The sequence below is a fragment of the Pezoporus occidentalis genome, unplaced genomic scaffold (genome assembly GCF_034315485.1).
Source record: "Pezoporus occidentalis ecotype Australia unplaced genomic scaffold, CSIRO_AGI_Poc_V1 ctg245, whole genome shotgun sequence".
Classification (NCBI taxonomy): Eukaryota; Metazoa; Chordata; class Aves; order Psittaciformes; family Psittacidae; genus Pezoporus; species Pezoporus occidentalis.
In genome coordinates, this window is record NW_026914340.1 from 37,485 (window position 1) to 62,986 (window position 25,502).

The following is a 25,502-nucleotide window of genomic DNA, read 5'->3' on the forward strand; positions in this document are numbered from 1 at the left end:
AGCTTCCATTGGAAGCCTGAAGGTTATAGAGTGCTAAGAGGTGAAATCTGGGACCTTGGTGAAACTGCATTTCAGGCACTAGGTCAACCACAACCTGGGCCAAGCGGGCTTGACAAGGGTTCATGTGTGTCCAAAGGAACTCAGTGGAACTGGGACTACTGAGGGCAGAGTATTCTTATCAAGGGACAAGGGATAATAGTTTAGTAGACGTTTGAAAGGCCTTTTTCTTTTCCCCTTGCATCACTTTTGTGTAATAAAGGGACCTTCTCTTGTGGTTTTATATTCTTTAATATTTTTTTCCCCTAAAGACACAGTAGATTAATAAATCTAAGCAAAAAGTAGCCTTAAAGTTACGTCTTTATAATGTTGAAACCTTAGGTTTGTTTTCCTCTCCCTTTTTTGTTATGAGACTTAGGCTGAGCAAATCAAGCTATGTAATCCCTTGTGGTCTGGCTGGATTCATCCACACCATTAGGATTGCTTTTCTTAGCCACAGTTAACAATGGAATAATGGCTTTCATAACATTTTATTAAGTTGAAATGCATCAATAGCACTAATGATAAACAATTGTGGTATTTTAGGAAGAACATTTTCCAGCACTCTCTGCACTTGCCAAGCTGTGGAGCTTTTGGGCAGCACTTGACTCTGGCATGAAAACATGGAATATATGTCCTTTACAAACGTGTTTTTGCTATGGCACAGACTTAAGGAAACTGGTCTTGGATGTCTGTGGTAAGCAGTATATAAAAGCATTACTTTGATCTCACTAGATTAAGATTCCTCGTTAACTGATGATGACTGTTGGCTTAGTGCATATTGGGATGAAGTAGCCTAGCTTGGATTTGCTGTGGGGAGGACAAGAGGGGCCTTCCTGTTGATGCCAGTCATACGACATGGCAGTTGTGCAGCCTCCTCCCTTTCTCTCCCTCTGATGCATGTTGGGACTCTTCCTAGCTTGGGAAGTGTCCTGGGTTCAGCAGTAGCAGTTCCTGCTGAACCCAGGACAGGAAGATAACCTTAGCTGGAGTTTCACACTTAAGATGTATGAGGGTTTTCTGGGATTCAGGCGTCTCCTACATGTTTAACTCTGAAGGAGAAAACCAGGCTATCTTTTAATGCCTAAGTGATAATGTTATCTAACTCAGTGGTTACTGTTTAACCAATGCCAACTTTAACTGAACTTCTCCCAAGGAAATGATTAATTGCCATCAACCACAGACACCAGTATTCAGCAGGGATACAGCAATAGTGTGCTTGAGCCATGGAACAAGCTGGTAGTGAGACTGCAGAAGATGTGGGTGAATGTGGCTTAAATGCAAATGATGGTGTGACTTCTCCTTTTGGATTTCCCAGAGCTTGTGCTATTTCTTCAGTTAGCTTCAGGTTGTGCAAAAACTGCATAACCAGCCTGCAGCATGGACATATTTATCATTGCCTTCTTTTGGTAACCCAGTTAAAGAGAGTCTTGAGGAGGCTAAGAAGAGTTGCAAAGCTGTGTTTGGCATCATAAACCAAGGAGGCTGTATGCTGTGCTAAATTGGGGGAAGGAAGATGAAGAATTTTTTGGATAGACCCAAGTCCTGGTCAAACTTCAGTGAATATTGTATTTATTTTACAATACCTACTTCCTAGAAATGCCCAGTGGACCTTGGCTCAGACCTGATCAGTTTGTCCCCAGTTCTTCAGTCAACTCAACTGGGATGGATCTTTGTACTTTGCACAGTGCTGTCTGAAGTTGCCGGAATTCAGCACATGGACAAACAGACTCCCCCACAAAGGTGGCTTTCGTTGTTACATTGGACTCTTTACTTTCTTTTTCAGCTAGAAAAACTACCGCTTTTCTGAAACATCAATGTTAATTTTAGCTTGTACTGATATAAAATCCAACAAGCATAAGAATGATCAAGTAGTCTGAATACCTCTTCAATTTTGTAACAAGCTATTCACTGTGAATTTGAGTGTGAGAAACATATTAGTCAGGGATAAGTATTTAGTTCTCTTGTATTTGTGGTTTGATCTACAAACACCAGCTGGACTTTGGTAAGAGTTTACCAAAATCCAAGTCAGTCCCTCTGGTAACAGTTGACTTGAAATGAACTTGAACAAGGAAAACAGGAGCTTCACAGAATGTGGTCTTTATGGTCAGGAGCATGCAGTGTAGTGCTTAATTTGCCACTAGAGATGGAGAAGAATATTAGGGATTAATTCAGTGGAGTCAAGTCCTCATTTTTACTACATTCCTTTTTTAAAATGGCTAATCACAAACCAGTGTGATAGCTGAAAGTGTTAGGAGTCCCATCTGCCTAAAGACAGATTGACTTAATCTTTGTGCTTGTATCATGCTTCCATATGCAAACTTCATGGGCTTACAAAAATCTTGCAAAGCACATGCTTGTATGTAATCGGCATATCATCATTGCCTGAAGTAATATGAATCTATAGATATGATTGAAGTAAATCAGTGTCACAGATAAAAGAACCAAGCTAGCACAGAGGTTAGATGTTCAGTAAGTAGCTGGAGTGGCTCTAGAGCTTCTTTCTTTAAAACCAAACAAAACCCAAACATGGCCCAGACAAACCAAGAGCAAACCCTCAGCTCAAACTTCCCTTGGTGCCAGGCGTGTCAATGGGTGAAGAACACCCATGTAACTGAGATGAGAACCCAGCTTTGTTGTGCTCTACTTAAGCCTCCAATTGATAGACACACAGTATAGCCCATTACACTGCAGTAACAAATGAAAGCCTTCCTTGCTTGCTGACCGTCTGGTTGCATTGTGGTGTTATCTGTTATCTATCTTTAATAACTAGTCTCTGTTGAAGTCTTTAGTTTTAATGAGAAATGAAACACCTCAGAACACCTGAATTATTCAGCTCACAGTTACAGGCAGTGGTACTTGAAAATATGGTGTGGTCTGACATGGCATTGTAATACAGGAACAACGGGGGGGTGGGGGCTGTCCTGTTAGGAGATGTATATGTTAAGTTCCTGCAATGTTGAGGGTCAGATCAAAATGTGTATTTTGTTAAAATGAACAAAAAGTCACAAATCTGAGACTCAAGGCATCGTCCCTCTGTGATTAATACTCAGTTCTTGCTAATCTTATACCCTTGTAGAAACTGTAGCCAGAAAAGGGAACTTCAGGGGAGCTTCTGCATCTTTAAGGAGACTGAAATGTATTTTGAGGGATTTAGCTGTTTAAAACCTAACTTTTGTTTTTGAGAGCTAACCTCTCTTGTGTCTGAAGGTGATCCTGATTTGGACAAAATAGCTGAAATAGCTTACAAGTCATCTTACTGGATCTGCATACGAGTTATAGGACATGGAGCTGCAACAAGAGGGCTTATATTCCCAATATGTTAGACCAAAAGGAGCCAAAAAGATTATACAGATGATGTATACATTTTATGTAAAGCAGATTGAGATGGAAAATCCAAGAGTGGCATTGTTGTGAAGGCTAACATGCTCTGCCTAAGTGGAAAATGATGATATTTGCATGTAGCTGGTAGAGGAAGGGGAGAGATGGTTACATCTGCCTCACCTTCTGCTAGTTGTGACTAAGTGGCATATAGTTCAAATGTGATGTATTCTGCTTTTTCACCTTCCTTACAAACGGTAAGGTCATGAAGAAAGCTGAGTGTGCTGTTCTTATCTAGGACAGAAATTCCTTGATCTGGTCTTGCTCTGCTATAGGAAAATTACAGATACTGGTTATCGCACAGTGCTACAAGGGAAAATAAATGTGTCAAAAGTAGTTAAGAAAAGCCCCAACGTTGACAAATCATAAGTAAGAGAATACTTACTTTCGTAACATACTCTACTTGAAGAAGTTTACAAACTATCACTTTATATGTGTCCCTACCCAGCAAATCTATTTTGACACTGCCTTGGCCTCAGGAAGCCACTGGAAAACACATGATAAATAAGAATTAGGTATCAAATGGGGTAAAAATGCATTGCTGTAGAGAGCACCCAACTATTTTTGGCTCAAAAATCATGTAGAATTTAGTGTTCACAAACTCTCAATTACATGTGTTAGTGGTGGCCTTGATGATCTTGAAGGTCTTTTCTAAGCTGTTTTGATTCTATGAGTCTATGTTTGCCAGTTAAATTGAGCAGCAGTGATCCAACAGTTAAGCTCTATGTGAAGTACAGAGCAGGAGAGTGCAGATTTCTCCCTGTTCAAAGATCCATTTTGCAGTAGGATTTACTTAGATGGAGTGACAGGGCCATAGTTAGACTCAGCATTAGATGTGAGTGGTCTTCTCTCTTCCCCAGCATCACACTTGATAATGTGCACTTGTACTGACGTAGCGTAGCTGTGTCTTCCATGTCATCTGGCCTCCTGGCTGTGGCTCGCCTTCCTTTGTTTTGTTGAAACCCGGGAAATGTTCTTTGCCACCTCCTCCCAGGATGAAAAATGGCCCTAAAACAACTCAAGGCCTTAACCTTGCACCCTGCAGTCTTGTCAGAACTAACTATGTCTGATATCTGATGTCAACTCAGGCTGGTAGAGCAGGGGGAAGTATGCGTTTATTTTTGGTCCCACTGGTGACCCATTTTCTCTGAGGCCTGTAATTTTTAATGTGAAAAAACTTAGGTTCTGATCCAAGAACTTAAAATCTTAAGAGAAGGTGATCACGAATGACAACTCTCTATGCTAGAACTCTAGGAACTGGCAAGGCTGACTCGTCTGCAGATGGCTGATCTTGGTGAGGGGTACTGCGTATGGCTCTGGAGAGGGGGGCAAGGGAAGGGAGCTGAGCTCTGTGTCAGGACAGTTAAAGCCTTTTTTACATAAATACAGGAATGCAGCAAGGACTGAAGCCAGTGGCACATTTTACTTCCATTTTCATGTTACCCTGAAGTGTCCTTAAAGGAACTAAGATGCAAACAAAAGCATCTTTGACCGGAAGGTCAAATAGTCTGATAAGTTACTTCCCAGAGAAAAATGGGAAAATGGCCCAGGATTTGCATTCTGTGTGCGATACATAGATGTGAGTCTTCAAAAGAAACTCCTGTATTGGAGAGATTACTGAAAGTAAAGTTTTAAGAAGTGTGGTCTGCTGGTGGATGAGTAAGAGAGGATGCAGGAGCAGCTTGGCACTGAAGATTAAAGGACGTTAACAAGCATGTTTCCTGTGTTTCTCCAGAGGTACAGCTGGTAGAGATGGAGTGACTGATTCCATCCTTTATAGCAAAGAACTTACTTGGAGAACAGAGGGGATTTTGCCTCTCATATGGAGGATGTAACGGAAGCTACTGTTAGAGCATATCTGGAAGGATTAACTGTTGTTACAAAAATGAATGCAGTGTTTAATGTTCTCAAGACAGCAGTGCAAAAATCCTCCACACCAGGGTATCTGACACTCTGTAAAGCAGCTCAGAATTGGAGGTTAAAAATGATTTGGTTTACAGGCCCACAACTTGCTCCCTTTTTTTTTTGGTAAATGCCCCATCCTTGGCAGTGTTCAAAGCCAGGCTGGACAAAGCCTTGGGGGGCATGATCTAGTGTGAGGCATCCCTGCCCATGGCAGGGGGTTGAAACTGGACGATCTTAGGGTCCTTTCCAACCCTAACCATTCTGCGATTCTCTTCTTTCTTTATTGCAGCCTGTAGAAAATACAGTTGTTAGGTTCTTCTTGGTGCTTCTTTAACCTGTTCTTTTTCCAAATCTAATGCTAACAATTCACTTGCGATGCTTTCCAGATTTATGGTCCCTTGAGTATATGCCCTGATTCATGTTATAAATCTTCCAGCAGCCTGTGCTCTGCACATGCTCCCATCTTTGTAGTTCCTCATGGCAGTTTGTCTGCTTACATCTTTTCTTTCTGAGAGGTTGGGAACAGTAGTTTGTTTTCTGCTCTCCGGAATCTCTCTGAGATTTCTCAGGCTATTTTCTTGTCTCTATTTTCTGCATGACAAGCCTTTATGGTTTTTAAAGGTACTTCTGTTTTTTTGGTGTCATCAGCACATGATGTATCTTCCTAATCCTTTTTTTTTTCTCTGACCATATGGCATCTGTGACTTCAGTTTGCTACAACGAAAGCAAGCAGAGAGAACTGACTGAATCTGTCAGGACGAATGAGCAGCTTTTTACTTTCCAGTCTTTGCCCCAGACAGAGGTTCAAAAGCCTTCAAAAACTTGCTGTTTCTGAATTCCAGAAACAAAGCTCTCAGTTGGTTTGGTGTTTACAGCTTTGGACCTGGATTTCATTATGGTTATCCATGCCTCTGTGACTTGTGCACTACTTGAATGCCTGCAGTGCATTCCTGCCTCGCAGCTATGCTCGCAGGCTGCTCTAATGCTGCAGCACAGTCGGAATGCAAATACCTGCCACTGTGAACTGGTACCGTATGAGAATGCCAGTCGCTCATCCTGTCTTGAAGTGTGCCCAGTGACACAACCCAAGATCTTCTGAAGTCTCTCAGGGGGTTTACGACCAAAACCTGGCTTGAGTCTTGCAGCCAGATCCAGGGATCAAATCCAGCCTGTGTGAGTTAAGAATCTTCCAGACTGTGCAGCTCCCTTGCAGCAAACTGTGTGCTGTTTAGCATAGCTTTTTAAAGTAACTGAATGTAACACGTGTGTTTGTTTATGACTCTGTTACATCCCCACCTCAGTAATAGCATGTTTTTCCTTCTTACAGGCAGGAATAACCTTATTTTCCTGTGGTTTTGGTTGTGGGTTTTTTTTGGAGGTGAGTGGAAGAATTCCTCTCCAGAATTTAATTCTCTGCTCCAGCAACCCTTGACTTCAGTCAATCACCTGACACTACAATGGTAGCAGTATCTGTATCTGCCAGTTAATAAGCACATTAAAATGTATTTGTACAATGATCAGTAGTGACATCCCTGTTAGTATTTAGGTGACGCTGAGAAGACATAGGTACAGGGGGGTATTCCATCAAAAAACATGTAAACTTCAAAGAAATGCTTAAAAGGGGCCACAAGTTGAGAGTTTATTAATCTTTTGCCTGTTTTGCATTTCTAATAGTAAAATGACAAATGGTATCTAGAGAAAGCTTATAAAGTTCAGAGATTGGGAGGAATTGCTTCCAGAAATGGGAAACACTTTTTATTCTTAAGTCAAAACCAAAACCCAGTTGTGAAACTTCTGAGCTTCAGCGTTACTGACCAAATGAAACAAGTTTCTACTGCTTAGTTGCTTCCTTCTTTTTGTTTGCAGTAATGGCACATATACATGTGTGTTACTTTATACTAGAGAGGATCCCTCAGAGCCTCGGGCTGGATGACAGACAGCAGGCCTCTGAAGATCCATGAGGGGTATTTCATTGTACACACTTCCACAACTTGGGTTGTCCATGGAAAGGCCAGGAAATGAGGAAGAGGGGTGGGTCTTTCCTAGGAGCTCATTCAGCAAACACTAAACGACAGCTTCCTAAGCTTTACGGCAGTCACTGTGACAAAGAATGCTTTGTAGCGCCTGCTTCCCCATGTGCGGTCCCTTTCTGCAGTATAAATTGCCTAATTCATCAGTTGTCTGATGTAATTTCTGCTGTCCCTCAGTTTGATGCATCAGACTTGAGAACGTTACTCCAAATTGTACAGTGTGTGAATATAATTAAGATAACAAATTATACAAAAATTCATTATAATTCATGGTTTTCATCTTGGAATCATTAAAAAAAGGCTTTTTTTTTTTTTGCTGTTGGATTGTTAAAGTGAAAATGTAACTTCAATTATGGCCTAAAAATTACCCTTTCTCTACCTGAGGATGCTGGAGCAAAGTTTTGCTGCGAGTAAGTTCAAGGGTATGCCCAGAGTTGTTTGCATAAGGTAAAAGATACCCACCCGAGGCTTACTGAAGCTGGTAGTACTTCAGAACAACTCAAGCTGACTTCATAGTGATTAGAGTGCAAGTGTCAGATTTAACCCAGTAATGAAAACAACATAGAAAACCACCCAGACTTGGAAACACTTAGGCAAGATGCATCCTTTCTGTGCAGGAGGTCAGCAGTTTTGTTCTGTTTTGTTTTGCTGAAATAGAACATGAGGGCATTATTTGGTTGTTTGCATCTTTTTAGAGTCTCAAATGAAATTTATCTGCAGTAACAACTTTCTTTGCTGCCTAGAATGGAGGTTTGGATTTAATTTAGTTGATGGTACAAGGCGTCTCTAAAGCCTCATTGTCTAGGAAACAGTGGGCTAGCTCTACGCATGGTGGTGTTTGTATGTGAAAGCGATATGGTTTTCAGGCTGAAGTATTGCCATTTGAAAACTCTCTCCTTTTTCAGCACAAAAGACCTTCTGGCATGTCTCCTTCTTAAGGAGTAGGGGTTTTCACCTGCTTCTATTCCTTAAGAACCCAAACAGAGCTAAAATCACTTGCCATTCTGCCCAGCTGTAGGTATTGGAAGAGTTGAAGTAAGCTGAGGAAACAGGGCTGGGTCAGACAGAAGAGGGCTGAAGGAGTTCTGACAGTGCTCTTCCAAGGCCTGTACAGGGGTTATGGGGGTGACTTGTGTCAGGCAGGCACAGTGGAAAGGCAACAGCATCACCACAAGGGACGATTTACTTACACAGAACCCTGCTTGCTGGGGTTTGTGGGGTGCAGGTTGTCGGGAGGGGGCTGTGAGTCTGACTCCTCGGCTGCTGCTGGGCCCGAGTTAACTGTCGCTGGAAGCAGATGATGGGGTTTGTGGCTGCAGGAGAGGGAAGGAAGAAAGCCGTAAGTTATCTATAAAAAGCACGTGGAAGGGACGCACACCCCCAGGGACAAAACGCGTTGTTGCGCTCTGGGCCAGAACGGTCTTTCTGGGGAACCCTGTGCCCAGCTTTAACCAAGCAGCGGCCAAGGGGGATCAAAGCAGTAGGCGAAGGCGGGGGAGAATGGGGCCGGGCCGCTTCCCGCTCTCGCCCCGCCGGACGGCGGCAGCAGCGCCAGGGGGGAGCCCCGCAGGGGCACCCCCTGCTTCTGCCCCTCCGCGGCGCGGGGCCGCCTCGGGAGACGCCGCTAAGGGCGGCGGGGCCCTCTCGGCGCTGCTCGGTCTGTGTGAGGGGACGGGGGGCGGCGCTCACTGCAGCGCCGGCCCCGCTCCCCGGCGGCGGGCGGGCGGGCGGGCTGTCACGGCGGACACGCAGCCGGCGGGGGCGGGGAGCGCGGCCCCAGCGGCCGGCATGGAGCGCCGGCGGCCCGCGGCGGGCACTGAGGCGGCGGCGCTGAGGTACGGACCCTGCGCGGGCCGGGCCCGGGCCCGGGCCCCCGCCCCCCGGCAGGTGCAGGGTCCTTCCCCCCGCCCGTCCTTGCGGGGCCGGCGCTTGGCGCGGTGCGGAGCAGGCAGGGAGGGGAAAGGGAAGGGGGTTCCAGGCCCAGCCCCCCCCCCCCCGGCCGCCGGAGCGGGAGAACTGAGGTGAACCCGCGGTCTGCGCCTGCCCGCCCGGCCCGGCGCTCCCGCCTCCCTGCCCGCCGGCCCCCGCGCTCAACCCGCCCGCCCCCCCCCCCTTCTGTCTCTCCGCAGGGAGCCGCAGGGCGAGTAGCGCTGCCGGAGCCGGGCCACGCACCTCCGGGTCCGCCGCCTCCTCCAGGTCCATGAGCCGCCGCCGGCCGGGACTGCCGCCACCGCCGGGCCCAGCTCCCCCAGCCCCGCCGCCCTGCCGGAGGTGAGTTCCCGCCGCCGGGCCCGCTCCCCTCAGCGCTGCCCGCGGGCCCCGGCTCCTGTCAGCTCCTCCGGGGTGGGGTATGAGGCCGCCGGCAGCTCCGTAACGCCAGCGACCTTTTCGGGGGGGAGGGGGGAAGATGGAGGCCGGCGGGGACCGCGCGTGTCCCCCTGAGGCGAGCTGCCGACGGGGTCCCCCGGGACCCGCTGAGGGAAGGGGAGGGGACGCGGCCGCCGCTGCGGCGCCGGCGGGAGGGTCGAGCAGCTTCCTCCGTGCCCTCTTGCAGCGGGGGCAGCGGCCTCCCTGACCGGTCAGAGGCAGGTCCCGGGGGCGGGCTGGAGTCAGCCGCGCCTCGCCGCGCTCGGACAGCGCTACCTGAGCTTCGTTCTCTCTTTCCCTGCAGGACGGTCCCGCGCCCTCCGCTGTGTAGAGAATGGCCGTGACTCTAGAGCAGGCCCAGCGGGTGGGCTGTGTCTGCCTGAAAGCACTCCTCAGGTTCGCTTTTATGGTCGCCAATAACCTGGTTGCTATTCCGTCCTACGTCTTGTATTTAATTATGCTGCAGCCTCTCCGAGTGTTGGATAGTCAAAGCTTCTGGTATATCGAAGGAGTATTATTTAAGTGGCTTTTAGCTATGGTGGCTTCCTGGGGCTGGTGGGCAGGATATACAGGTAAGAATGTCTTAATAATTTCGAATGTACAAATATAAAGGTGTAAATAAGCGCTGAAGCACAGATGTTGTCGTATGGGGATGTGCAGGGGGTTGTCTAAATATAGTGGGTGTGTGGGATGTTTTTCTTCTAGGTTTTTTATATAGATGCATTGTATTTCTGGTTTGAGATGCTGAGGGTACTGAAAGTCTTCGTACAGAGATACTTCTGTTCTTAACGTGTCTCTATTTTAGTGTTACATGAAAAGGTGCATCTCTTCAGAAGAGGCTTGACTTGTACTGTGCATGTAGGTGGTAGAGCCAAACTTCTCTTTAAGCCTGTGCATCTCTTAATCGTCTCCACTTGAAACTATCAGGGCACAAGGCTAACAAGTTTGACGTGAAGCTCGTGTCAGAAGGGTAGGTCTTCTATTCCTTGCACTGACTTTGCTGCTGCTTCTTCATAATGTAGGGGAACAAGAGGGAACCTCTTTCGTGCAAATAGCGCTGTGCAATGTTTCTCGACTGTATGGCTCTTTGTTTGCTGTTAGCAGAGCTAATTACAGAATCTGTAGGGTTTTTCCCCTCTGCATGCTTGCTTGGCAGTTATTACTGGACTTACCTTTGCTTGTTAGTATTCATAGGCTCATCATGGTGATGGACTGAACTGAAATACTGAGGAAGGCTCTAGTCTTGCCCTCAGATGCACTGATTTTCATCCTGGCTACTGCACTTCGTGCAAGGAAACAGCCATCGATTCTTTGTACGTGCTTAAACCTTGGAAAGGGGTGGAGGTGAATCCGTTGAGTGCGAAGTATGAACAGCCCTCCTAAAATTCTTTCCCTCTCTTCTGCCCAGGCTGCATCCGCAGGTCTTGCCATGTAAACAAGGAAAAAAAAGGAATGGCAGCATACAGCTCTGGAGTCTGGTCAGACTCCTCATTAGTCAGAAAGTCAGTGTTGATGCACATGGAGCACTCTTTTTGCTAGGCTACAAGAGCTGAAGCGTCTGTGGTAATGTGCCTTTTGGTACCCTGTCGTGTGCCTTTCCCAGATGCACAGTGTTTCTGTGGATACTCTAGGTGAGCTTCCAGTTCTTCTTAAGGAGATGATGGCAACAGCAGCAAGCTAGGTACCGGGGTCTCGGGCTAGAACTGTTGCAATGTTGCACTGCTTCAAAATTGCCTTGCTTGGTACAGCTCAAGCTTTCCCAGATAATGCTGTTCTAAAAATCTTTTCCTATGTTTGTATTTGCTCGTCAAAAGAAGTCCACATAGTATTTGCAGTGGCAGGGATACTTTGAAAAGTCTGCTTTATGCCTTAAAGCACGAAGGCCTTCCAGAAAGAAGGATTGACTTTCAAGGTATCCTGTGTATTACTGATTGGAAATGGGAAAGTCCATGGGCTTAATGGTGATGTTAAAGTCCTGCAGCATATGACCCTGGGGACTGACTGGGTGTGTTGAACGTGGTAGTTAAAATTCAAGCCATTGTCCCATGACGATATGGTTGTCAATCTTTGAAAGCAGTTTCCTTGGGATAGTTTTACTGCTGCCTGCAGAACTGTGTGGTTTCTTTTGCCTATTGCTTGGAAAGTGGTCTTAGCATGATTTGCATACCTTCTAGAGTCTTCCTGAAGCATTTGTTGATTGGCGTTGCTGATGTACCTTGACAATTGGAAATCATTTGTTTTGCAGTCTTGAAATGTCTTAGTATGTTTTGTTTGAAGTATCATTTACAAACAGCTACACAAGTGTTTGCTGGGATGGTGTATGGGTAAGGAGGCCCTTCTTTTTGCTTTTCCCTATAAAGCATGGCTTTTGTTCTGGGGAGGATTTTAAGCAGACACTTATATGAAGTCAGTTTAAATATATTCTATTTGATATGCAGATGTTAACATGTTTTATACTGAAAGCTACAAAATAGAAAGAACAGCTTGGTTTCTTTTGTCCATTCTTTCTTTACCCTCCTCAGTGCTCAGCACCATATGCAGAACAAGCCTGGAAAGCCTATCTTTATGACTTCAACATACGTAGGCAGAGTAATATATGTATTTGTTTCCAGACTGATAGATTTGTAAAAGACTGTCACTAGGTCCCTTCTCTATGGAGTATAACTAAATCAGAACTGATACACTGCTCCCGTAGAGTTGGTGTCTAAGACTTGCAATCATACATCTCAGAGACAGTGCTCCAGAATTATTCCGTGTTCAATTCCAAAAACAAAGTCAAAGACAGACTTCGGTATGTTCCATCTCTGCAAAAGGAAATACAAGATAGTAGGTACGTATGGGTTCATTGAGCAGGTTAAGGCTTTGCACTTTCTTTTAGAAGCAGAGCAGTCGATGAGTTGGATTTCCACTTCATTTTATTCCGTGATTGAGAGGGTAACCAGCCAAATAAGTTTACTTGTCTTAACGAGAGGTAGTGTTCTGCTTCAGTTGTGTTGAAGGTGTAGTGCAGGTTTTTAACTTATTTACCTTTTCCTCTTCTGAGCTTGGGTCATCTGTTGGGTGAGAAGTGACATAACCGTTTGTAATTAGGGACTTAAACTCAGCCTGCAACGTAGATTCAGGGCAGGCTTTTATTTTTCCCCTGTAACTTTGTGTGTAGTGTGTAGGTGAGAACCCAGCACCGAATGAAGGAAACCTGGTGAGTGCTACGTTCTCCTTCTGGGCTTTGCTGCTGTTGTGAAATTGTGGGTGAATTTTGTGAATAAAGCTGGAAGAGATGAGAAAAACTCATGAATTAGGTCTGCCCTTCTCCTCTCCATCACCACATAAACGTGTATCCTAGGGGATTTGTTACAGAAATGACATGGTCTGTATCAGCAGCTCTAATCTGTGCTATTTGAACGAGGTGTTTCTGTTTGCAGATGCACTTGGTGTTAAGTAAAAAGAGTGTATGACTGGATAAGCAAAATAAAGGAGGGAATGGGAAGAGAAATTGCAAAGGACGCTTTCCTTTCCCTGATCTTTTTCTTTGTAAGACGCAAGTATGAGAGGGAACCGGGGTATAATTGGTTGCCTTTGATTTTTAAAGGGCAGGCTATGATCAATATCTGTGTTGTTCTCTTGAAGTCTGTAATGCTTATGAAAAGGAAAACTGAGTGTCTTTTTGTGAAGCATGTTTAGGTAGTCTAGCAACGATATTTTTATATGCTTTCAGAAAGGCCTTCTAACTCTTCTAAGCCTTTTTCTTCTTTTGAAGCTTATTGTGTATTGCTGTCACTGGAGGAGCTGTTCAGTTAGGAACTCGGAACCTGCATAGCAGTGTGATTTCAAAGGCACCTTTAAATCACACTTCTGAATATTTGCCTGCATTTTTTTAAAGATACGTTCTAAAAAACCCAAACTTGAGAGTGCATGATCCTCTGTTGGCAAATACCTTTCCCCCCTATGTTACGATTTGTCATTTAATATGCAAGTAAACCAGAAACCACAAAACAGTGCAGTAGATGTAATGGGAGGGAGATGGAGCATATCTGTTTATCTGTGGTAAATATCGGATGACCTTCTGCTCACCTGCAAAGCTAGGTTTAAAGCAACAGTCTTCTAGATTAGAACATCTGTGGGCAAGTAACTTGCAGACTAAAGTTTAATATACCTGTATCTAATAAAATTGCTAAGAATAGGACTGCTAGAGAACAGCTTGCTTTGTGTAAATACACTTAGACAAACTGTCTCAAAGTCTTTTCCTGCTAAGTGCAGAAGTTAACATTAGTGTGGTAGTGTTGAAGTATTGCAACTAAAAGACTCTAGGACATCAGAGTCATCGGTTAAGTAATGCAGTCCTGGTACTCATGATGTTAATCTGGTGCTTCACCCTGCTCCACACAGCTCAGTGGTGTGTGCCCAGCCTCCGCCTCTGGCTGGGGACAGGGAGGACCTGGCAAAGGGGGAATGTCCTCTTGTCTGCAGCAACCATCAGTGTTGTTCTGATGGTCAGAGCACAGGAGGAGAGAAGTGTTCCATGTGGCCAACAGGGCCATGTGTATCTTGGGAAGGGGTTTCCTTGAGAGTTGTGCTCAAGAGTATTTCATGCCCTAGCAGTAAAGAGGACGACTCAACAAAACCACCTGTTTCAGCCTCTTGCCAACACACACAGTCTTGCAGTGACGTTGGACAGGTTGGTGGGCTGTGGGCTGATGAAAGGAAGAGTAATAACTGTTACCACATGCAGAGTCTTAGTGCTGTGAGTATGCTTACTGGTGTAATGATGCAGTGCCTAATAAACTGAACAAATCCTATGGCTTTGCCTGCTACTGTTCTGTGCCAGCAGGGAAGGTGACATTTAAAGAGTCTGTAGGAATCATCCAGTTTTGTCAAGTGAGGGCAATTTCCCTTTCTTCCTTCTCTGTTATTTAGCAAAGTACACTAAAATTGATACTTGAATTTTTAGTTGTGTCCTCCCTTTGCTCCCCTCAAGTGATTCAACATTATTGGCAGATCTGTATGGATGATTAAGTAGTGACCACTCTGTAACTTTTTCAGCAGTCATACTTCTTTTTTTCCCCTCTAATTTAAAATCATCTTTGTTTCACTGCCCCAGACATCCTTAACTCTTCTGTTCTTCTAAGAGTGTGAATCATTTTGTCTTCCAGAGCTCTCAGAGATACAGGTGGAGCTGCTGAGACAACACTTCCTCAGTGCACACAGCTGTGCTGTCTGCACTGCTTCTCATGACAAGTCAGCCCCTCTCCTTGGGTAGGAAGCGCAACAGAAGCTGGAGAGCAGCAGATGAGATAAATTTGTTGCCCCAAATAAGGCAGGAGGTGTTGTTTCAGGAGATCTCTCTATGCCTCTAACCCTGCCAGTGTTTTCTACCCTCCTCTGTTCCTACAGTGTGATGTTTAACTGGCAGTATCTTGGTTTTGGGACTGGTCACTATTCTGAGGGGGTTGGAAACAATTTGTGGTTTTGAGGTCAGGCAGTATGTGAAACGGAGAAACAAAATTGTTCTGGTTTTGTGTTTTCTTCGAACATGCAAAAATACCTGGCGGGACTCAATAGATTTGGATAGCAGCATACCACACAGAACTTCTGGTTTATGCTATGGCTATGTGTTGGGTTTCTAGGTAATCCCTGGCTTCAATGCAGCGTTCTCTGATGTGTATGATTTATGTGTAGTTTATGCAGAGCTCAAGCAAGGATCTTTGAATTTATTTTTTACTGTTTGTGAGAGGAAGTTTGTGTGCAATTTGTGAGCTGTCTTGATAAGAAAAGGTCAGAGGTGAATGAACTGGGGCCATTGGAGCTCTTTTGACTATGGCCTGAGAGCAAAGGCTCATTGTGCCTTTGCGTAAGAGGAGGTGAGGAGTACAGTGAACTTGCTGTCAACTTCTTTGTGCAAGTCGTGTCTGTTTGTAGGGAGGGCTATACAGTGACCCTTGTCCTGTTTCTAATAATACATAAAATCACACCAGGAAATTCTCATCTCTCCTTTTTGGAGCAGGAGTTACAGGCTTTACCATACTTCTTTGTAGCTCATGTAGTGTCAGCGACGTGTCAGAAGCAGTAAAGCTTATCTTCCATTTTCTGTTGTTTCGTTTAGCTCGTCTTTTGGAATGATCATTTATAGTTATTGAAATGTTCTCTGAATTTTAGTTTTAGGAAGCTGCTGCCTCCTGGCACTAACCTTTGAGTAGAAGCACACACTGCTGGGTTTGTATTAGTGACAGGTTTGTCGTTTGTTGCGATTTAGGTCCTTTAATTTTCACCTCCTCTGGATAATACAGAACCTACTGCAAGCATGCCAAATGTGTTACATCTGCCTGAGAATAGAAAAGATGAAATTAATGAGGAAAACCTATACAGAAAGGTGTAATATTTACTTTTAAGTCCAGGAATAGCTGTGGGATGTGCTAAGAGCCAAAGGAAGACAAAGTTTAGGGAATTCTGGGTTCTATTCCTGCTTCTGGCTGAGTTTGCTATTTTTAGGATCCCTCCTGGTTCTTCTGGGTCTTTGTTTTTAGTGTATCTACTCACACTAGTCATCTTTCAGGTTGAGTGCCTGAAAGGATATGACTAAGAATATCTGAGAGATGTGTCTCCATTCCTTTTCTTGGTCTTTTTCTTGACGGTAGGCTTTTAGGAGACAGATGAAATAATTACAGGAAAGCTTTTGTCTGGCTCTGATTTGGAGAAGTAGAATCTTAGGGAGTTAAATTCTTTGTCCACCAATTCTTTGCTGAGTGTATGAAGGAGGAGGTTTTTTTCCACTTCAACAGTGTGTTTGTGTCTGTATTGGAATGTGTTGGAGATGATGCCTTTATGTCAGAGATGCAATTTTTCATTCTCATTTTATGTAACTGTTCTAAAGCATAGAAATTTTATAGGTTTTCCAGAGAACTGGAGGAAAAAAAAAAATATTTTGATGTGGATAAACCCTATTTTCTGTGTCATTTTGTTCTGGGAAATGACTTCTTCAGAATGAAACTCAAACAGACGAACATATCACTTTTCCTTTCTCTGTCGAGTGTGTTTGAGGGACAGAGAAGTCTTGCCAAAGGTTACTTTAGCAAGGGTTTAAGCCTCTGAAAACAGGATCTTGAAAATGGAGGAGTTGTGCAACCTTAATTAGACAGGGTAGTTAGTAAATCCTGTATGGAATATCAGCTTAGTGGTGTAACTTTCCAGTGTGAACTGAGCCAAAATACAGCTCGAAGATATGTAATCTGCTTGTGTTTATGATAGTGGAATATAAACTCTAATGCTTCAGATGACATGTCAAATGTGTGATTGTGTAGGCATGTAATTGCACTGCTGTTGCAGTCAGCACGATGGAGTTAATAGTCCAGCCATTTGTATATGCACTTACTGGAATAAATAAAGATAATACGTTTGCATTCCTAAAAATGTTCCATGACACCAGCGAGCAAATCTGTGTATGAGGCTGCTGGGGTTTTTTGCGTGTTTTGATGGGTTTTGTCCTTTTCTTTGCCCGAGGGCATGTCAAGCAGGGAGTGCCACTGCAAAAAGCCAGTCCCAGGCTTTCGGGCTCATTCTGTCACTGCTGGATCAGTTTTGTTGGCCAAATATTTTAATGATTGTGTGGTGATGTGGGTCATGTCCCTGATCCACGCTAAAACTGCCTGCCCCCTTTTGCTGGGAGACACAAAACGCAGTCCCTAACCCAATTCATTTTGTGGGTGTGGTGAAAGAAGAAGGCGGGTACAGATAACAAAGGGAAAGAGGAAGGAAACTGCATCTTTTGGTGACAGTACCAGCTTTAACATGATTGTTGAACTACTGCTTATGGCCCCAATTGAAGAGAACAGTCCTATGCAGGATATGGCTTTAGTATGTGAATAAAGTGTCACTGAAGTAGATTTCTTGGCCTTTTCTTTCTGCTTAGTTGGCTGGTTAGTGTCCTTTAGACTGCAAAAGTGCCTTCTGCAAAGTTCCTTCAGAGAAGAAAACTAAGTGTAGGGTGAGAACAAAGGATTATCATAAACTGAAAACAGGTTGGTAAAGGAATAAAAAGACCAGTGTTCATTTGGATGAAAGCTTAGCAGTGGGGTTCCTCTGAAGTTTTCTATGTGTGCTGTTTGAGTTCATCAGCTACACAGACAGTGGTAAAGAACTTCCAAAGTACTTAAGCTGTATGAATAGCCAACAAAATGCAGAAGTTGTTCAGTGTTGAACAGTCCATAGCAATCAACGTGTAAGTAAAGTAGCAGTTTAGGAAAGAGATTAATATCGTGGTGGAGAGCTAGGGGGAAGTTTTGGCTCAGTGCACAGCTATACCTTCTGTTATTAATATATGTAAAGAGCAGGGTAGAGACTAATACTAAAAATATCAGTGGGTCAACTTCACACTTTGCTGGTTGTGCCTCAGTTTTAAAGCTAATAAAGAATTAAGAAGGGGCTCTAAGAGGGTCAGCAGCTTCACTAGTGCAAGCTGAAGTCAAATCAGAACAGCTTCATTCACAGCTGAACTTGAATTAGAACTGAATGGGGCAGCTTGGAGATTCTCTTTCCTGAGCAGACTGGAGGAGGAGAGATGCTGTTTCACTGCTGCTCTGTAAAGGAGGGCACTTTTAGTGTTATTGCAAGGTAGAAAATGAAAGTCTTTAAGATTTAACAGGACAGCAGTGCCTGCGGTTTGTTTCGGTTTGTTCTTGTAAGTACTTTCATTGTGTCATTTCACAGGTATTTACTTTACAGGATCGTGCCAGTGGTGTTACTTCTTTTGACATAACTGGAAAGCTTGTTTTTTGAATGTTATTGTTCTAAAAAGTAAGGAGTTGTCCCTGTTTAAGGACTCTAATAGTTTAAACTAGTTTAGATATTCACCTCAGGTCTGTAATTGAAGTAAAGGGGGAGAAGAAAGATTAATAGCTTTATTACAGCGTCTCACTTATGTGGAACTATAAATAGAAGGGGTGTTGTAAGAGCAAGGGCAGCACTGCTATGGTTCTGGAAGGTTGAACCCTTAGGACGATGGCAGGAGTGTTTGTGGATGTGGTTTTCTTTTTGGTGGCAGAAAGGAGGAATTTATCGGAGGTTTTTCATTTTAATTTGTTTTCAGACAAAGTTACAAGCATGTGCACTTTTCTGTGACTGTCATGTCTTGAGTTTGCTTGCCAGAAATTGGAGGGGGAAATTAAGAATAAGTGGTTTTGATTAATTTAGGCGTCAGTTATGTTCCAGTGTGGTGTTAAGGGTGGGCCACTGAACACCATTTTAATGTAATTTGGTGACTTGGATATTATCAATGTAGGTAAATGTGACAGTGTTAGAAGCATACTTTCCTGTCTGGATGAAGCTACTTGCTTAACAGCTCTTCTTTCTGTCGTCCCTCCCACACTTCTGATTTGCTTCATTGTAAATCTGTATGTGACTGACCAGATTTCAGGCATAGAATCATAGAATGGTTTGGGTTGGAAAGGACCTTAAGATCATTCAGTCCCAGCCCCCTGCCACAGGCAGGGACACCTCACCCTAGACCCTGTGAAGGCTCTGTCCAGCATGGCCTTGGACACTGCCAGGGATGGGGCAGTTGGACAACAAATTTTTGGGAAACTGGGCTTTACTTGTGCTGCTTCTGGAGCTGCCTGTTAATCTGTCAGTGGCAGACTGTGTATGAAGCTGCATCCTTTCCTTTAGGTGATGTTTGGTCCACCTTGCTTATCATACCCGTTTAGATCCAAAAGGCATATGCAGGTACCTGTTTAGTCTTAATATTAGGAAAAAGAATAAGGTGGTAAAAGAATTTGTAAGACTTTTCACTCTGTATATAAAAACCCAGGACAGTCAGTTAGGATTCTGACCCAGGGACATGCAGAAACACGAGGCTGGACGTGTATTTGAGCATATCTGGGGAGACCTTGGAGAGAGCGACAGTGTGGGTGGTAAGAAGGGCTCTGTACCACTGTGTAGCATGTGTGAAGGCATTGCGTTAGAAAAGTGGCCTCTTGAGTTTTGTACCTGAACCTGTTCTATTTTGATATGCATAAATATATACAGATGGCCTGGCAAAACTCCAACTCTGGTAACTGCCTGCTTAATTTCCAAATGTATTCTTCTTTCATACCCATTTTCATTTCTTGTGCTTGTCTGTGGCATAAAATTCAGATGTTGTTTCTCCTAGCAACAGCTTTGCTCGCAAATATATGTGACCATAGCCTGTGTGTAACTAATACAACATGAAGGACCTATGAAGTTCAGTTTACATTGCAAAAAGCTTTTGGGTGCAGATGCGGTGAATATAAATGTCTGTTAAACCTCTTGCACATAGGGAAGCGCATAAAAATAAAAAAGAAAGAATCTGTTTTAATTTGAAACACATGTATTTGTATCATCAAACCTAATATTACTATGTTAACCTAATAACGTAGGAGGGGAATGTGGCAACAGCAGTGCCTTTACCCTGGTAATCCTGTTGTCTTAGATGTCTTAAAGATCATTTGATGGCTACCTTGGGCTCATGGAGGTTGACAAGATTTGTAGAGGCTGGAGAAGCACTTCTATCCCTCACTGGTTTCAGAGGGAGAAGAAAAAGCTGAACCGTTCCCCCCTCCTATTTACTGCTCACATTGTTTGTAGATGTTTTAACAGCCCACTAAACTTTAATAAAAGCTCAGATGCAGAGCTGAGTTCACATAACCATGCGTGGCGTCACCGTGTGTTACTGTAGGAAGGTTAAGGGTTGTTCTGGTGGCTGCTGTGGTGAAGGAAGAACCATAGCAGATGGTCTGCTCCTTTCTTTAGGTGTTTTGCTCTTTTCTCTTCCAGTCCTATTACCTTTTCCTCATACCTGGCAAAACCAATGTGGTAAATCTGGAGGTCTGATCTCTCATGGGGTTGTTTTGAGTCAGGGTTTCTAGGAGCCGAGTATGGCTGGTTTATTTGGGTAGGTAGAGTTCAGTGTTGGGAAGTGTACTGACCAGAGCTCTTGCTCTGTGGGAGTGCCAGACTTCTGTAGCCTGAATAAACTTATTTATGCCTAGCTTTCTTTTTGTCTGAGGAGAGTAATTTGTAAGACACTTGGCAAGTGCTTCATGAGTAAGCCGAGGCACTTGTAGCCACAGATCATGACAAGTTGAGTGAAAAGGGCTTACAGTGCCTATTGTTACCCACAGACTTGAGATTATTCACATTAATCATTTAATTGTAAAGTGAAATGTTGAGATTCCTAACATCTTCCTGCATTTGTGGCTGTATTTGAAATGGAGAAGTCCATTTCCACAGTCTCTTTCACAGCACTGTTGTTGAACCCTTTTACAGGTGCTCTCCAGAGAAACTGCTCTGCAGTGAAGCACTGTGTTTAATTGATGTACTCTGAAGTCTGTTCTTTTTAGTTCCCCCAGCATTTTTCTGCTGTCATTTTTACCATTTCTTCCCAATGTATATAAAAGGTTTTTGATCTGAGATTTGGATTTTAAATACATCTTATTTTAATTTGAAGAAGGAGGAGAGAATGAGGAAGAGAAGCCTCAATTATTGTCATTGCGGCAGCATATTTCAAAACTGAGTCCCGGATATTTCACTGGATATTAGGCTGTGCGCTGAGGGTGAAGGGTAGCTGCTGGAGCTAGCCATTCAGAATATTGCAATAAATTGGTTTGCCTCAAGTCTTACTATTTTATGTCAGTAAAAAGTCCTACTGAAACTCCCAGTAAGACAGTCAGCCACAAATCCAAGGTATTTTTATGCAGTTGTCAGCAGGTATAAGAGGATTACTTGTTTTGTAATAGTAACAGATGCCAGAGAGCTAAACTTCATAAAATTAGGAACAGTGAACTTTTTGCTGCTGCTCTGGGGTGTAGCAAAAGGAATAATCTAAAGAGAGAGGCTGTTTTTTTTCCCTGCTAATTACTTCATTTGTGATGTCCTGAGAGTGCCATGAAAGGTGTTGCTTCTGATCTGATGATGATTTATGCTTCCTGGCAAGCTGAAACGTGGCCACACACTTAATTCTTAAGAGTCTCTGAACTGGTGCAGGATAACCTGGGGTAAATTTAAGTATGGTAAGATGCTTCGTCAGCTTGAATCATTTGCTGTGTCATACCAGTGGAAGTACTAGCTTAAGTTCCCAGCTAGAATTACTCTCGTGCACTTTCCAACATGCTTTTCAAGCTTACTGTGGCCTAGTGTTTTAATAATGGGACTTGCATAAACAGGAACATAAAACTGAATGTAGGAATTTGCTGTTTCCAAGGGGAAATATTTTCCACGTTGTAACTTCTTTGTTGTAAAGGCTGTTTGTAGCATGGGTGAAAAGTTTAATAGAGTCCTTGAAACCTGACGGTGCAAACATGTAAGGTTTCTTTTGAGAGATTTCTTCTTCTGCTTCCAGTTGTTGTTTTGATTGTTTCATTATGAAGTTTTCCATTATCTATTGCAACTTGAAAATGTCCAGTGACTTGGTTCTGGTTCATGCCATATGGCAACATGAACCCATTGGAACTGCGGGGTGGTGCCGAGGTATAGAGGAGAGAAGAATGTTGCAGCTGTGCTTGAGGATATTGATTTTTAGATTATACTACTTCTGCAATCTCAGAATACTCTGCTTGAATATGTATTTCTGTTCTTACCATCATTCAGGCACCCAGTAGCTCTGTTTTATCTGCTACTGCTATTCTAATATATAAATATTAATATATATATAAATATTTGTAATAAATATAGCAGATAAATACTACTATATTTATTCATCTGGTATGTTATCAGGTGACCTGAAAGAGGTTTAACTGGTCAATGTCCTTCAAGTGGAGAGACAAACTCTTCAGTTCTGACGTCACTGTAGGGAGATGACAGATACACAGAATGGCCTTTTTGCCTTTCCCATGTAGGCCGTTTAGCAGAGATAATCCAAAAGTAAAGGGGTTTCCAAATGCATCTGGCGTTGCTTTTATGTAGGGATTCTTTGTACTGTATCATGAACTGGGTTGAGTAATGTCAGTTGTGAAAAGAAAGATCATCAACAGCATTTTGCAGTAACTTAGGCAAGACTTGGGACTGACCTAGCAAGAGCTGGGATACAGCGGTGCTCTTACCACAGTTATAATCTTGATTTCCAGTAATAGTACTGTTGATTTTCTTGACTCAAACCTTCAGCCAGTGATTAAAGCAATGCAGTTTGCTTTCCTTTAGGAGGAAAAAATGATGAAGATCTGATGGCTTCGAATCAGAATGGCTTATTTAAAGTATATGTGGAAAATCATGTATTTCTGAGCCCAGCTGGATTTGAACACCAGCAAAACAGTTTCCTTGCTCAGTAGGGTAATTGTTACCTAGAACATCTCTGAAAAGCATAGTCTTATGTCATACCTATAGTCACTTTGGCAGCTTTTCTGTACCCTTTGGGCCATAACCCTTCCTGTGCCTTGTCCTGGTGGTACAGTTCTAGACCTAAGGTGTTGAATGCTTGCAGGTTGATCAGGCCTCTTCACTGTGCTATTTAGGCTTGGTATGTGGGGAGAGATGAATGCAAGCTCTCACTTGGAGTTTTAGACAAGTTCCACATCTTATTTAAAGAGAAAGTAATTGTTTGCTCACTTCCAGTCCTCTTACGGTTTTCTGGTTCCCAGATTTGATAGACCTCAAGGCACTTGAGAGAATTTCATGGGTAGCAGAAAACCCTGGATGAGTTACCTCTCTAGCTGTGATGTGATAAAATCTTCATGATAGAATCTTTAATGTCCCTTCCAACCCGAATCATTCTATGATTCTATTCTATTGCCTGTGGCAGGGCTCTGGAACCTCATGTCTTCTCATTGCTAGCTAGCCTCCCCAGTCCCTTATGCACTAGGTAATAGCTAAATTCTGTTGAGTTTTTCTGTCCCCAGAAAGACTTGATGTTTCATGGCCTTGGGATATTTGGTGTAAGATTGCTGAATGTCCTGATACTTCTGCAGCTGTGTTTTTGGGAGAAACATCTGAAAAGCTTGTAGATGATCTGGTTTCTTTGAAGTAAGAAGCAATCTGTAAATCATGGAAATGGCCATCTCTTCCTGGGCAGGTTCATTGCTATATGCCACTTGCTCCGTGATACCATACTTTCAACTGGCTTGACTTGGAAATCTGGATTAAGTAGGAGCAGGGTCTTCCATGTGGCTGGAACTGTGGCTTTCCACTTACGGTTTTGTTAATTAAGAGCAAACCAGCAAGTTTTGCAGAACTTTGTTGTAATAGAGCTTGCTCCCTCTTAAAATAACAGTGGCAAATCTTGAGCAGTCTCTACCAGGAGTTCATTTTGGGCAGTTCTACAGTTATCGCAGAATATACGTCAACTTTCTGCAACAGGCACCTTCAAATCTTATGTGTTGCTGTCAGAAGCGCTAAGGGGTCAAATCTGTCCACTTTGAAAGCAACAAATGTAGTGTAGGGTACATCCATCTGTTTATGGTAATAGGTGAGTCTTACCTGTATTTCTTTCCAGCCATCAGACCCTGCTCATGTTTCTTCATGAAACAGAATTACAGGTTTTTCCCAATTTTTGTTATTTGAAGGCTTGTTTCTGCCTTGCTGGTGCACTTTATCTCAGTGGAGTCTTTGTCCGGTTTCCCCAGTATTCATATTATTCTGGACTACACAGTGCAGACGCTACTTCTGTCGTATAAAGAAGAAAGCTTGGTTCCCAATAGAAAGTCCTGTGGTGTTGCAGTGTGCGGCTCCTCACAAGCAGCCAACGGTGGGATGGAACTCGGAATGCTGTGGTCCTGGACAGTGGCTTCTGGTTTATTAGTTTGTTGTAGCCAGCTTGCACAAGGCTGACTATTTTACATCAAGATCAAGTTAAGAGCTGATGCTGCAAAGCAGGTTTCAACCATTCCCCCTGCTTTGAAAGAGATAGTCCTCTCCCTGGAGGAGGCAGGACTGCTGTTTCACAAGTAATTTGCTTTGCAGAGACCATTGCCCTAATGGGATTTTTCACACAGTCGGTTTGGATTTACTGTTCTTTGGTGTTGATCACACAACGTAAAAAGTATCCCTTTACTCAGGGCTGTGCTCCTGGGTGTATTATCTAGGCATTGCCTCCCCTGGAACCCCACCAAGAAGATCTGTTTTTGTCTTGTATCTGTTTCCTTTTTTAAGACTGTATGATATGATAGCTTTGGAGCCCCCTTAATAGCTAAGGGAAGTGAAGTACCTTATGAATGACTCTTCAGCATCACAGGGAATTTCACATCTGGAAGGACAAGCAACAGGATCAGATGAGTAATGCATACCATTGCCAGTGACTCAAAAGGAAACAGTAGTAATGGTATTGTAGGATTTCAGTACTGCCCCTGAGTAGATTCTGCTGCATAGTCAGTTGGCTCTACAAAGACAGCTCAGGTTATTGTTACCGTGCAGTACTTGGACTGTGATAAAGGATGTGCTTTCAGAGGGCTCTCTGAGGGAGAAAATACTTGCTTTAATTTGCCTTCCCCAACCAAATCCAAAGCCTGCTAAAAGTCAAACGGCTGCCACCCTGACCCTGCCAAAATAGTGGTACTGTGCTGTGGCATGTAGCTACAGAACTTTTGTAACAAGGATATTTCTCTTTTGTACTTAAGCTTCCAGGGAAAAGAAGGGGTGGGGGAGGTTTGTTGCATGTTTTTAACCTGTTCTGACATTCTTTAAAAGACCAAAACTCTTAAGCTTGCTGTGCTCTAAAAACCACAACATGCCTAACAAGTTTGTTTTTAAAAGAAATCCGTAACAATTTCAAAGGTAATTTAGGTGACCTGTGCTGGTTATGGTTTGCGTGTTGGGACAACCAGTCTTGCCCAGCAGGTCTTCCAG

General features: G+C 43.6%; 1 protein-coding gene and 1 long non-coding RNA gene across 2 annotated transcripts in view; one reads left to right on the top strand and one right to left on the bottom strand.

Annotated features, from left to right (window-relative positions):
- Positions 1–508: 508 nt before the first annotated feature.
- LOC134165678 (uncharacterized) lies at positions 509–2,943 on the bottom strand. The gene is made up of 2 exons (XR_009965609.1): positions 1,000–2,943; positions 509–951 (listed from the first exon to the last, which is right to left on the bottom strand). It is a non-coding gene; the product is annotated as an uncharacterized LOC134165678 (long non-coding RNA).
- A 7,110-nt stretch (positions 2,944–10,053) lies between these two features.
- LPGAT1 (lysophosphatidylglycerol acyltransferase 1) overlaps positions 10,054–25,502 on the top strand; it is a 56,872-nt gene continuing 41,423 nt past the window's right edge. Inside the window, exon 1 of the mRNA XM_062622709.1 lies at positions 10,054–10,291. Within this exon, the coding sequence (XP_062478693.1) occupies positions 10,054–10,291 (238 nt within the window). The remainder of the gene's footprint in view (positions 10,292–25,502) is intronic.